Here is a 12,322-nt window from a genome sequence, read left to right as displayed (position 1 = left end):
AAGGAGAAAAGACCTTTGCATGGATGCTGGTACACTGGGAGCCAAGGTAACCATGTGTGAAGGAAATCGGACGTCACTGGAGGGCTTAGATCCATGAGCCCAGGACCGCCTTGTCTAAACAGTGGGGAGCGATTTAAATTTGAAATTTTAGTGTTAAGTCAGAGAAAGGAAGACATAACAGACTGTTGTGTGTGGCTTTTCACTGCCTCACCTTAATTCTGAGAACTGGCCACCCCCTATCCAGCTTCCCTTGAACCCACAAATAAAAGATAACACGCAAAGGTGGCTCATTTTCAGCTTGTCTTCTTGGCACAGTTGCTGGGTGCTACTGTCTCTGACCTGGAAGAGTGCACCCTTATCAATACTCTTAGCTCCGCACCTCCTACCTGCCGTAAACTTCAGTTGCTCACCTCCCCGACCACCCACCTATAGGACACTGTTGTGATCTCACGAGGCTCATCAACTTTTCTCCATCAGAAGAAGCCTGGCGAACCCTGTCTCCTCCCTTGCATCTCCATTTTCCTCCAGGGACCTGAAAGTCCCCCCTGTACCTTCTGCCCAGCAATTGGCCCATGGCTTTCTTTACTCAAGAACCAATTGGGGGTGTGGTTGGGGGGATGAGGAGATGGCTCAGCGGTTAAGAGCACTGACTGCTCTTCCAGAGGTCCTGAGTTCAATTCCCAGCAACCACATGGTGGCTCACAACCATCTGTAATCGAATCCCATACTCTCTTCTGGTGTCTGAAGACAGCTACAGTGTACTCACATTCATAAAATAAATAAATCTTTTAAAAAAAAGAACCAATTGGGGAACAGGACCTTAGCATCAAAACCTTTCCTACAACAAACAGTTGTTTGGTTCTGAGTTTTGAGAGAGTCATGGAAAACAGTTCATCTGTATTTGTTGTTCTAGCTCAGTACGTGTGCCTTTCTCTAGAACACTGGGGTAACTAATTGCTCTCAGAATATCTGAGATGGTGGGAAGTGGGCCCTGGCCCTTGAAAACAGTACTTAAGCCGAACAATGGCGTCTGAATTCAAGTTCGTTATTTATGCGTTGTGTCACAACTGAAGGTTGGTACCATTTGTTCTGAGTCCTGTGAACCGAGTGCTGTGCTGAATGATGGATTGTGGCAAGAGCCTCTCAGCTCACTAACGTCAGTTCCAAGCATCACACTCAGCTTTCATAGCTGGTGAGGTCTCAGAGCAAAGACAGTGCTGTGTCTAATGAATACCTAGGCTTGGTAACTGCGTTGAGGGGTTTCATCTCTCTGGATGCCAATTCCTCAAAGAATTTATTAAGGCAGTGGTTATGGGCTGGAATCTTTGAGCCATCATATGCATAAATGGGATGGGGAGTGTGGTCTAAGGAATTGAGGTGCATGTCTGGTGCCATTTTTTTTTCCTGAAATATGTTTTGGTGTTCTGATTTTGCCTTCAGTCTTTTGACAGTTACCTAACTGTGTGATGACTTCCCAGGTCAATGTTTCTTTGTTCTGGCTATACAGAAGAGTGACCTGGGAACTTTAAAATGTAAATCAAAGCAAAACAAAACAAAACAACTTGAAGGTACAGATTCTGTGTAAGCCCAGCAGTGCCTGATGTCTTCTCGAGACCAGCCAGGGTTTGGCCCCAGCTTATGGTTCAGAGCTGAAGTTCTGGGGGGGACTCAGTTCAGTCGTCAGTAAATGGTGGAGTCACGGGTGTTCTGGCTCTGAGGACCAGGCAGGCAGCTCATCTCCTTCCCTATAGATCCTTGTCTAGACATCTCACCTTCAAATGAGGAAGAGGCGTAAGGATGGTCGACCCCTGCATCCTGCTGCCTGTGTGGTTCTTCAGGAAGGCCTGCTTGGAAAGTTATCACCTGCCTCGTGCCGGTCCTCGGAGCCTAACTTCTCCATGGGCTTATTGGTGCTTTGGATACCCTGGCCCAGGATGTTGTTTGGTTTCTTCTGGTAACATTCCAGAGGCACCTGCCATGTTGGTAGGATTTAAACATAGATAAGTTGAGGCCGTTATAAAGTGCAGTTCTCCCTAAGTGGGATTAGCTTCCCCTGTCTCTCCACCTAACTGCTCTGCTCCTGTAAGCCTTTTAAAACTTTAACCGTAACAATGGCAGCGATGCAGCGGGGCCAGCAGGCAGGCAGCAGAGAATTTACCACGGCGCATCTGTCAGTGTCCCTGGGCATCCCAGATTCTCTGGAAAGCCCCTGTTAGCAGGTACAATAGCAGACAGGATTTTCACTAGCAAATGCTTGTCCATTGCAACTTAATAATGCTGTTTATACATGAGGGGGCAGTGTGACACCATAGAGCAAACAAACTGTTAAATTAGCTTATTTTTATTGGTGTTTAGTAGTTTTTAGGTGAGATTTCTAGGATATTCAGGTAAACCCCTCTCAGCACCAGTTTTTCGACTTGGACACATGTATAATACACACTGTCACCCACCACATTAAGTCACGTGAGTGATTTCTAGTCAGATGAGCAGGTAGTAACCTCAGTGCCTTTTGAGTTTACATTTACGTTCTTTTAAAGCTAGGAGCTTGCTTCTTGTCTCTACCTGAGGAGCCTGTCAGTTGCCTGCAGTTGCAGTGTCTGTCAGACTGATGTCTCCATTGTTTTATTTCATGGCTTCATTGAAGGCTGCAAGGCATGTGGGCTGGAGGGAGCCTTAGGTCTTGGTGGCCAGGGAAGGTCCGTGATAACTCACCGCGGTGTAATCTGCCTCTCTTTATGACACACACATAACTTTGTCCAAGGGAAAACAAATTGCCAAGCAAGGAAGCAGCACATTTTAATTAATGTTATTATATCTGATATATGAATGGCATTGTAGATAAATCAAGGTGGTAATGTTCTGGGTTTCAGAAGTGGAAGAGAAAATTATTAAGAGGGGTGGAAGGTTATTAAATAAATTGATGAAATCTACAAAGCATTAAATAAGGAAATTATGAAGAATGTAAATAAGAATTGAGACAGGTAATTGCATAAGCACAGGCTATTTTTAAATGTGTAAATATGTTTGCAAGTGGATGTTTCTGTTTGTGTAGTTGGGGGAAAAGATCAAGTCAAATGTTTTGGCATAAGAATAATAACCCTTTGTGAACTTAAAGGGTACTTAATGCTTTAATACTGCATCCTGGCTACCTTCCTTTGGGGCTGGAAAAGGGCTGTGATTTTGTCTACTCCATGAGAAAAACCATCATTCTTGTTTCCTTTTGGGAAAAAAATCTTCCTTAAAATACAATGGTTGGGTAGTGTTTTAATTTTAGGGAGATGCTTTATTCTGAAATTTTATGTTAAAAGTATTTTCCGATGCCAAATTCAGAGGGCTGGATTTTGTCTCTGTCCCATCACCAGTGAACCCCAGATCTAATGTGGTTCTCCCAGTGCCCAGGTCACCCATTGTCACACTTCTTATCCAATGACAGATTTTTCGGACCTCGCCTGATACCACATTTGCTGAGCCCACATGCCTGTCAGCGTCACCCCCAAACGCTCCACCACGACAGTCCAAGAGACAAGGGCAGAGGACGAAGAGACCAGTGGCTGTGTACAACCTTTGTCTTGAACTGGAGGAGGGTAAGATGCTGATTGGATTTTCTGCTTGTTGGCATGGTGACAGCGTGGCAGTCACGCGCCCTCTGGGCTGTGTGTGGTGCTTCAGTCTCTGTTCTAATTTCTTTCTCTCCTAAGATTGTAATGTTTTAGATTAACAGGGAGGGTGACGCTTTCTGGTCAGAGAGAAAAATGCAAGTTTCTGTTTTATGTTTGTTTTTGTTATGCACAGTTCTTTTTTTATTTTCGAAGACAGCTTAAATTTCTTTTTTGGGAGACTTGTGTGACCTCCTGTGAGGTTACATAACCCAGAGACAAATGGAACTAAAATTAAAGCAGATCTTTGATGTGAGGAGCTGGTGGAGCCAATCCACTGCTAATGCGTCTGGATTAAAGGCCCCGGTTGGTCACTTTTGCTGTGGGGTTTGGGTGTCTGCACCGTACTGAAGCCAGTGGGCTGAAATTCTCCTACTCCTGTCAGAAGCCGGGAGTGGCAGACGGACCTTTGAAGTTCAGCTACATGAGCTGGGTTCAGTGGAACTGGGGCAGGTGCTGGTTCTCCTGTCCAACCAGGATCTCCTTGCCAGCTGCCTTTCACCTTACAGCCATGTCTGAGCCGTGAGCCCCACAAAAAGCTGATTGGTGATTTGTGGTCATGTGGTTTTGCGTAGTGAAGAAGGCGATGCTGTGTCAAGCCTGCGTTTTTACGTGTTGCTCTTGCCATGACTCTCCCCTGTAGAGTCTGTTCTCCAAATTTAAGATGTTTCCTGAGGTTTTTTCCTCTTCTTGCTTTTTTCCTCTTCAAGCCCTCAAATCTTTGCAATCTTTCCAACGCCTGAGGATGTATTGCTTGGAGTCAAATTATAACACCCGCATCATAAACACAAAGAGAAAAGTATCTACTGGTTTATGCAAAGAGCTGATGACTGACTTCAAGGGACTGGAAGTGTATTCAGAAAGACCCAGAATGCCCCTGTTCACAATACTGGGAGTATGGGCTTCTTTTCCAATTGCTCCGTGTGCACATGTAACAGAAATACAGTCACACTGGAGAAATGCATGAACCGTTAATATCATTTTCCTGTGTGTGTGTGTGTGTGTGTGTGTGTGTGTGTGTGTGAGAGAGAGAGAGAGAGAGAGAGAGAGAGATACAGAGAGAGAGAGAGACAGACAGACAGACAGAGATACAGAGACACAGAGAGAGACACAGAGAGAGAAAGATATTGATTGTGTGTATGTCTTATTGGTCAATCATTCTGTAGCCTATCTTTTGAGGAGTCTCTTCTTGACTTTAGAACTCACGGATTGGTCTTAAACTGTGGGGATCCGCCCATCCTTGCCCCTGTACCATTCAGTGCTGGGCTGTAGGCCTGTATGGCCAGGCTCAGCTCCTGTGTCAGGTCTGGGGTCCACACTCCAGCCTTGCAGCAAGGACTTCATGCATGAGGCCGTCTCTCCAGCTCCCAGAAGGTCTCTTCAAACTTGCTTTCCACTTGTGATCCCAGCCCTGTTTCTTTTTCCCCCTTCTTCTCACTTTCATTCTTTGTCAACAGAGTTGCTAATAAGGAGTAAAACTGACTGGTTTGAGTTTCACCTTCTCCTCTGTCTCACCTGTCCTGGTAGAAGTGTTAATAAACAGTGAAACAAGCAAATGTCAGAAGGTAGGAGAAGAAGAAATACACACAACCCAGAGAGCCAGCCAACAGCCTCCAGGGAAAACAAAACTGGCTGTTTCATAGCGGAGGTGATCAGTCAGGCATTTGTCTGCAAATATGTCCACGTTTTACTGTTCTTAGGGGTGAAGTTATATCTTAGCAAGTCTATGGAGATGCTACCTCTGTGCTAAGCTTCTGGATGATTATTAATGACTGAGCAATGTCTGCTAGCAGTATGCACACCATTGATGGAAAGCTCAAGGTGCCACAGAGTCCATCGCTCCAGGAGCAGATGTCGGAGGTGATCTTTTATGCTTTTCCTCAGTGCCCAGCAAAGGTTCTGCCATGGAACTGCAGTGGCCACTGATGCCAGGCTTCTTAAACGTTACTTGGTTTTTCTGTCTTACGTTTATTATCTCATGATGTTTAATTACATGCTATTTTACTGTTTCCTACTTTATAACTGTTATTTCTTTTTGGCGACAACCTCAGCTTTTCTTTTTCTCTAACTTTAAATATTTGAGATAATTTTTTTAATAATATACATTCTGGTTATGGTTTCCCTTCCCAACTCCTCCCATATCCTCCCCATTTCTCACTCACCCAGGCCTCTTTAAAAAATTGCTAATATAAGACAAGATGAAATAAAATCAAACAAACCAGAAAGTCAGGGTTTGATTGCAGTAAAGACACACTGTGACCACAGCAAGTCCTTATAAAGATGAACGTTAACTGGGGCTGCCTTACAGTTCCAGAGGTTCAGTCCATTATCATCGTGGTGGGAAGCATGGTAATGTATAGGCAGATATGGTGCTGGAGGAGCCAAGAGTTCTACATCTTGACCTGAAGACAGCCAGGAGGAGATTATTCCACAGTTGGTGGAGCTTGAGTACTAGGAGACCTCAAAGCCCACCCCCGTGGTGATGTGCTTCTTCCACAAGGCCACACTCACTTCAGCAAGGCCACAGCCCTAATAGTGCCACTTCCCCTGGGCCAAGCTTTCAAACACATGAGTCTGTGGGGGGAGGCAAACCTATTTAAACCACTACAAGGACAAACAGTTAAACAAAAAGACAAAAAGTATACATTCACACACTTATAGAGTATCAATAAAAACAGAATTGGAAACTAAAACTTATAAGTTCACGATCTGTAGGTCTTTTTTTTTTTTCTTTCTTTCTTTCAAGAGCCCATCCAAAGCTTTGCGAGACAAAATCCTCCCAAACCACCATTGTGTCAGTTCTGTGTTGGCCGTGTACTTCCGGGCCCAGGGTTACTGTAGGAGGAGGCTTCTCTTGGTTAAGGTACTGATCTCTGGGGAGAGCAGAATGTTGTTAGTCATTTTATTGCTGTGCTATCTTAGCAAAACAGTGTTTGGTTTCCAGCTAGGTGCATGACCTGTCTAGCCTCAGGTCAACCTTGAGTGCGTGTTTGTTCGTTTGTTTTCAGCTATCCGTGTATCGGTGTTTTTGCTTGAGTGTATCTGTGGAGCACATGTGTGCAGTGCCCATGGAGGCCAGAAGAGAGCATTGGGTCCCCTGGAACTGGAGTTTCCATGTAGGTCCTGGGAACTGAGCCTGGATCCTCTGGAAGAGCTGCCAGTGCTCTTAACTTCCGAGCCGTCTCTCCAGCCCCACTCCGCCCATCTCACGTTGTCATAGTTAGGAAAGCACCTAAGCTTGGTGATCGGGTGATTTTTATATTACCTTAAAGCTGAGAAGGAAATGCAAATCAATTAAAAGGGAATGTTCCCCTTTATTGCTGAAGCTAAGCTTCAAATTTGAGTTTGTGAGTATGAGCGTCTGTTGAGAACGGTAGAGAGGTGGGGACACATCTGAAAGGAAGCATGCAAGGCTTTCCCATATGTTACTGTGTGAGCCTATGACCTGTATAAGGTACTTATAAGGCGCTTGGCATCATCGTTAACATGCTAAAAATTAAGAAACAACAAAACCTCCTTTTTAATTGTGATTTCAGTTCTTTGAGAGTGCATCAGGCTGTGTGGACCAGTTTGGGCTCGTGCCTTCCGTCTTAGCTTTCAGAATACTCACCTCAGTTGAGCCCACCACATCTAAGTCACTTGTTTATTCTTGCTGCTGGTACTGAGAGTACCTTCTAAACTGTCTAATCTTCAACTTCATGAAGGTTCAAAAGGCCATTTAAAAATATTCTTTATTCTCACCGTAGTCACTTCCTGTTTAAAATGTAGTATGAATCTGCTGGAATATTGTAATGTGACAATATCCATGTTCTCCTTGTCTCATAGAGGAAGGTAGATTTGACTTCATAAAATGTAGCATAAATAGTTCCTGTTTAAAAGGTAGGTAGATGTTTTTCCTGCCAAGTTTGAGGGGAAGATTTGAATGAACGAGAGCACTTGTGTTTTGGTCGTAGGCTTGACATCTGAGTGAAGGGCCTTTAGTGCGTTATCTCTGTGTTAAGCCAGTCAGTCAGTCCTGAAGAGTGCTTAGCTGGGTTGGGCTTAGCATCCACGCGAAGGTCACTGCAAGAAGTCGGTAGGCCTGTGTGGGGCGGTGAGACAGTGTCTTAGTTAGGGTTTTACCGCTGTGAACAGACACCATGACCAAGGCAAGTCTTATAAGGACAACATATAATTGGGGCGGGCTTACAGGTTCAGAGGGTCAGTCCATTATCATGGCAGAAACATGGCAGCATCCAGGCAGGCATGGTGTAGGCAGAACTGAGAGTTCTTTTTTTTTTTTTTTAATCTTATTAACTTGAGTATTTCTTATTTACATTTCATTGTTATTCCCTTTCCCCGGTTTCTGGGCCAACATCCCCCAACCCCTCCCCTTCCCCTTCTCTATGGGTGTTCTCCATCCTCCCCCATTACCACACTCCCACAACAATCACGCCACTGGGGTTCAGTCTTGGCAGGACCAAGGGCTTCCCTTCCACTGGTGCTCTTACTAGATATTCATTGTTACCCATGAGGTCAGAGTCCAGGGTCAGTCCATGGGTAGTCTTTAGGTAGTGGCTTAGTCCCTGGAAGCTCTGGTTGCTTGGCATTGTTGTTCATATGGGGTCTCTTGCCCCTTCAAGCTCTTTCCATTCTTTCTTCTGAATCCTTCAACAGGGTCCCGCTCTCAGTTCAGTGGTTTGCTGTTGGCATTCGCCATGTATTTGTTGTATTCTGGCTGTGTCTCTCAGGAGAGATCTACATCCGTTCCTGTCGCCTGCACTTTTTGTTTCATCCATCTTATTAATTGGGTGGTTGTATATATATGGGGCCATATGTGGGGCAGGCTCTGAATGGGTGTTCCTTCTGCCTCTGTTCTAAACTTTTTGCCTCCGTACTCCCTGCCAAGGGTATTCTTGTTCCCCTCTTAAAGAAGGAGTGAAGCATTCACATTTTGGTCATCCCTCTTGAGTTTCATGTAGAACTGAGAGTTCTACAGCTTCTGCAAACTTACAATGGTTTGGATGTCATTCCCAGGTTGAAAATTGATCACTCTGTGCACAGCAGTGTGGCGTTTTTACAGAGACTACCCTGTAGGCACATTTATCATGAAAGTCATTACTAAAGTTGTCAGAGTCAGGAAGGCTATGAGCTTGGTCATACAGTGATTTTGATACAGGTAATAAAAAGCAATTGATAACAATTTTTGTCATATATGAACAAATGACATTCAATTTATTTGAAAAAGAACTTAAAATTCTAGTTATTTTCTTAAAGATTGTTACTGTTGTGAGTGGAAGCGAGTGTGGTATTTAGATCTCGTAATTAAAGCAGCTATTAAGTTTTCTGAAATGTTTGCCTTTTAAAGGACTACACACTCCTCATTTTCCTCCAACCTTTAGCAACCCTTGAACTTCAAAGCTGCATCAGTTTGGCTGAGTCTGTTATAGAGTAGCAGAATCTGAGGTGGGCCTCTTGTCGCTTTGCTTGGCTTTGCTTGGTGCTTTTCTTCCATTTTTATTTCCTCAGAACTAGTACTGTGGTAACCGAAGCAGCTAAGGCTGTGATAGGCTGTTCCCGTGTCCATGTCCACGCTCCCTCTGTTAAGAGGAGGAGCTGCTGTGTTCTTGTAGTTCTCTCTAACATGGAGGGAAGTTTGTGAGCCTGCTTGAGATGAAAGTGACCTCTGTTATTTTTCTTTCAAGGCAGGGAGAATAAAGAAGTAATGATTTGAAGAACGAGGAAAAGAGACTTACCATCTGAGTTTTGACTGAGTTCTTCCTTCCTTCATACCAGCCCTAATTTTAAACAGAATTAGACGTTTATGGGACTAGTGGTTACATGCATCTTCCTGAGTATAATTAGATATTCTGTGCCTGTCTTCTGTGCATGATATAGCAGTTTACTTCTTCAGGCAAGTTAAAAATATGATTTAGAATCATCTGGAAGCCAATTGGCAGGATGTAGCGTTCTCCACTGTTGCTCTGTCTTGGGTATTGTCGGGTTGGCACTTTTAACATTTGGATGACAAACGTGTTAACTGCAGCACATTTTGTTGAACGTGTGTTATTGTAGTCCTGCAGCGTGGCGGGTAGTGTGAGGGGGAGACAGAGACAGAAGCAGAGCGGAAGGAGCATACGCTGTGGAGGGAGAGGCAGATAGAGGAGAGGCCTGGTGCTTTCTTCTTGTGTTTTGGGGAAATGCATCCTTACCTGGTTCAGCCTCTGAGCCCAGATCAGGACAGAAGGATCACAGAGAGGTCCTTTCAGCCACCATTCAGTACCGTGTGTCGACAATGGACACTGAAAATGGTGATGGATCTGAATTTAGCCAACCAAAGTAGATTGAGGCGTGAGCAAGGAAAGAGAAGTTGAGAAGGTGGTCTTTTAGATGTAGATTTTTTTCAGCATAAACTTGGAGCTTTAAATATGACAGGGAAGTATTCTGTGATATCCATAGCTTATTAAATTTTTTAAGTTATAAAATAGTGAACATTATTAACTGGAGTTTTTTGTCGTTCATTTGTGGCTTTTATGGCAGCGGATGCTGGAATTGGAACTAATGTCACACTCCTCACAAGAACCAGCTATAAAACCTCTGTCACGCGCACTGTTCACACACTCAAGCTGATTTGTTAGTAGAGTTATGGCATATCTGCAGCCGAAGGAGGCAGAGACACTCACTGGTTCTGGGTTTGGCAAACGCAACTGTTTCCTGTAAATAGTGTTCCTATTGCCGGGCTCTTTTGGCAAGACGATTCTGGTTCAGAAGAATATGAGGAGCACTAAGTGGTTGTCAGTGCAGGAGAGGAAGAACTGTGACGTGGAAAGGCCGCAGAAAGAGAAATAATAAATACCAAAGTGTTATGTCTTCATAGAGAAAAAGTAGTCTTCAAGTTCACAAACAAGATGAAACTTACTTTTTCTGGATGCATTTTAAAGTTTTAATTAAATTATAATTGTATCATCCCCTCTCCTAAACCCTTTTTATACCCTTTCCCTTCCACAAAGTCATGAGACCTCCTACTTTTTGAGGGTTATTGTTCTGTGTACATAAATGAAAAGTATGGAAACATGACCTACTGAGTCTGTGGAGTCTTGCATGTGTGTTTCTAAGGATGAACACATGGTATTAGGTAATCGGTCAGGGGGCAAGTCCCCAGGGAAGACTCACTCTTACTTCTCAGTAGTTGTTATTCACTTAGAGCTTTTCTTGTAGGGATGAGGCCCCCAATTTCTTCAACCTCTGTTGGCATGTCAGCTGGTACTGGAATTGGACAGAACTCAATCTACTCTCTCTTTTGCATTATGTCCACTTTGATCTATAGGCTCAACCCAGTGCAAGGAGGCCACTACCGCGCAAAGATGTCCGGGACGCCTGATTTATCCGTGTGGCTTCCAAGAGACAGCCCGTTTCCTATAGATGCGCTTTTGTCAGGGAGTCGTGGCAGCCTTGTCTTCTCCAGAATGTTAGCAGGGCACTTCCAGCAGAGTGAGAAATAGATGTACCCTAAAACCATGGTCGGCATGCGTCATCACTTGCATCCTGCAGCTGTTGGCTTTGCATGTGGACATATCTGATCAGCATCTAAGCAACCCATGTGAGAGCCGCCCTCCGTCTTGGGGTTGGAAATGGTTCTTTCTACCATTTTTGTAACTGTTAAGCAATCTGATATTGCAGGAGTGGGCTCTGGGTCCTAACGTCCTGAGCATGGGGGCCTCTTACTACCCCTCAGAGCATGCATACCATGGTTCTTTGGTGGAGAATTACTATGTCGTAATGCTGAGTCTGAGACTGGGCCCAGAGTGTGGCCGTCCAAGTAGACTGATGATTTCTTAACTCATTTTTACAGTGATGGGACCGACGGGTTAGGAAAGGCAGCTAGAAGCTCCTGGGCTGGGATTGAGTTGTGGCATGTGATACATGCATGCGGCTGCCTCTGCGTGGGCAGCTCCTCCGATGTCTGCTGCGAGCTGCTCAGCCCCCCCCCCCCCGGTGTTTGTGACAAAGCAAAAGGCAACTTCTCCAACTTCCTGTGTAGTCTCTGCTCTGCCTCTGTGTGGGATGAACACTGTCTCTTCTCTTGGGGGGACACAAAAAGGGGAGGGGGTGGTATTTAACACCTTTAAAACCACATAGCTGCCCTGTGGCGAAAGTGAGGTCGTGGCAGGTAACTAGCCTGTATAGAAGAGAGAAAGCCTCTAAAGCTCATCTCCCCGCAGAGCGTGCTCTTTCTTCACTCCTAATAGCTTTTATTTTAATTTCTAGTTCTGAATTCAAGCGGCTGCCACTCTCTTTTTAGGGCTCTCTGAGAGGCTTGCCGCGTGGGAGGGTAGTCGGGCTGTCTAAGAAACATCTTTTCAAACCAACCACAGTATTGTTTATCCTGAATGAAATAGAAGTTTTAAGGCTGTCAAGAGTGACTGATTTGAAGTGGTTTTTTTTTTTTTTTTTTTTTTTTGGATAGGCAGGAAGACGAGCAGATATCTTAAAGTGGAAGGTATTATGCCATCATGGCCAATTCCGAATTACTTACATTGCTAAGGGAATCCATAAGGACAGACCTAGCAGAGCAGCTGTCTCCTTCCCCACCCCTCCTTGCCAGCTGCTGAGGAGGACAGGAGTGTCCCTCGAGGCAGTGGCACATCTGGGCCTTGACTCCCTTCCGTGAGCCTCTTTGTGGAGGA

General features: G+C 44.7%; 1 protein-coding gene across 2 annotated transcripts in view; it reads left to right on the top strand.

The window, feature by feature from the left end:
- Nucleotides 1-12,322, top strand: part of Arhgap10 (Rho GTPase activating protein 10) — a 252,851-nt gene that overhangs the window by 198,899 nt on the left and 41,630 nt on the right. For both annotated transcript variants that reach the window (XM_032887504.1, XM_032887503.1), the window contains one exon: nucleotides 3,434-3,584. In XM_032887504.1, coding sequence (XP_032743395.1) covers nucleotides 3,434-3,584 — 151 coding nt within the window. The remainder of the gene's footprint in view (nucleotides 1-3,433; nucleotides 3,585-12,322) is intronic.

The sequence above is a fragment of the Rattus rattus genome, chromosome 17, assembly GCF_011064425.1.
Source record: "Rattus rattus isolate New Zealand chromosome 17, Rrattus_CSIRO_v1, whole genome shotgun sequence".
In the NCBI taxonomy this organism is placed as follows: Eukaryota; Metazoa; Chordata; class Mammalia; order Rodentia; family Muridae; genus Rattus; species Rattus rattus.
This window is presented reverse-complemented; position numbering and strand designations above follow the sequence as displayed.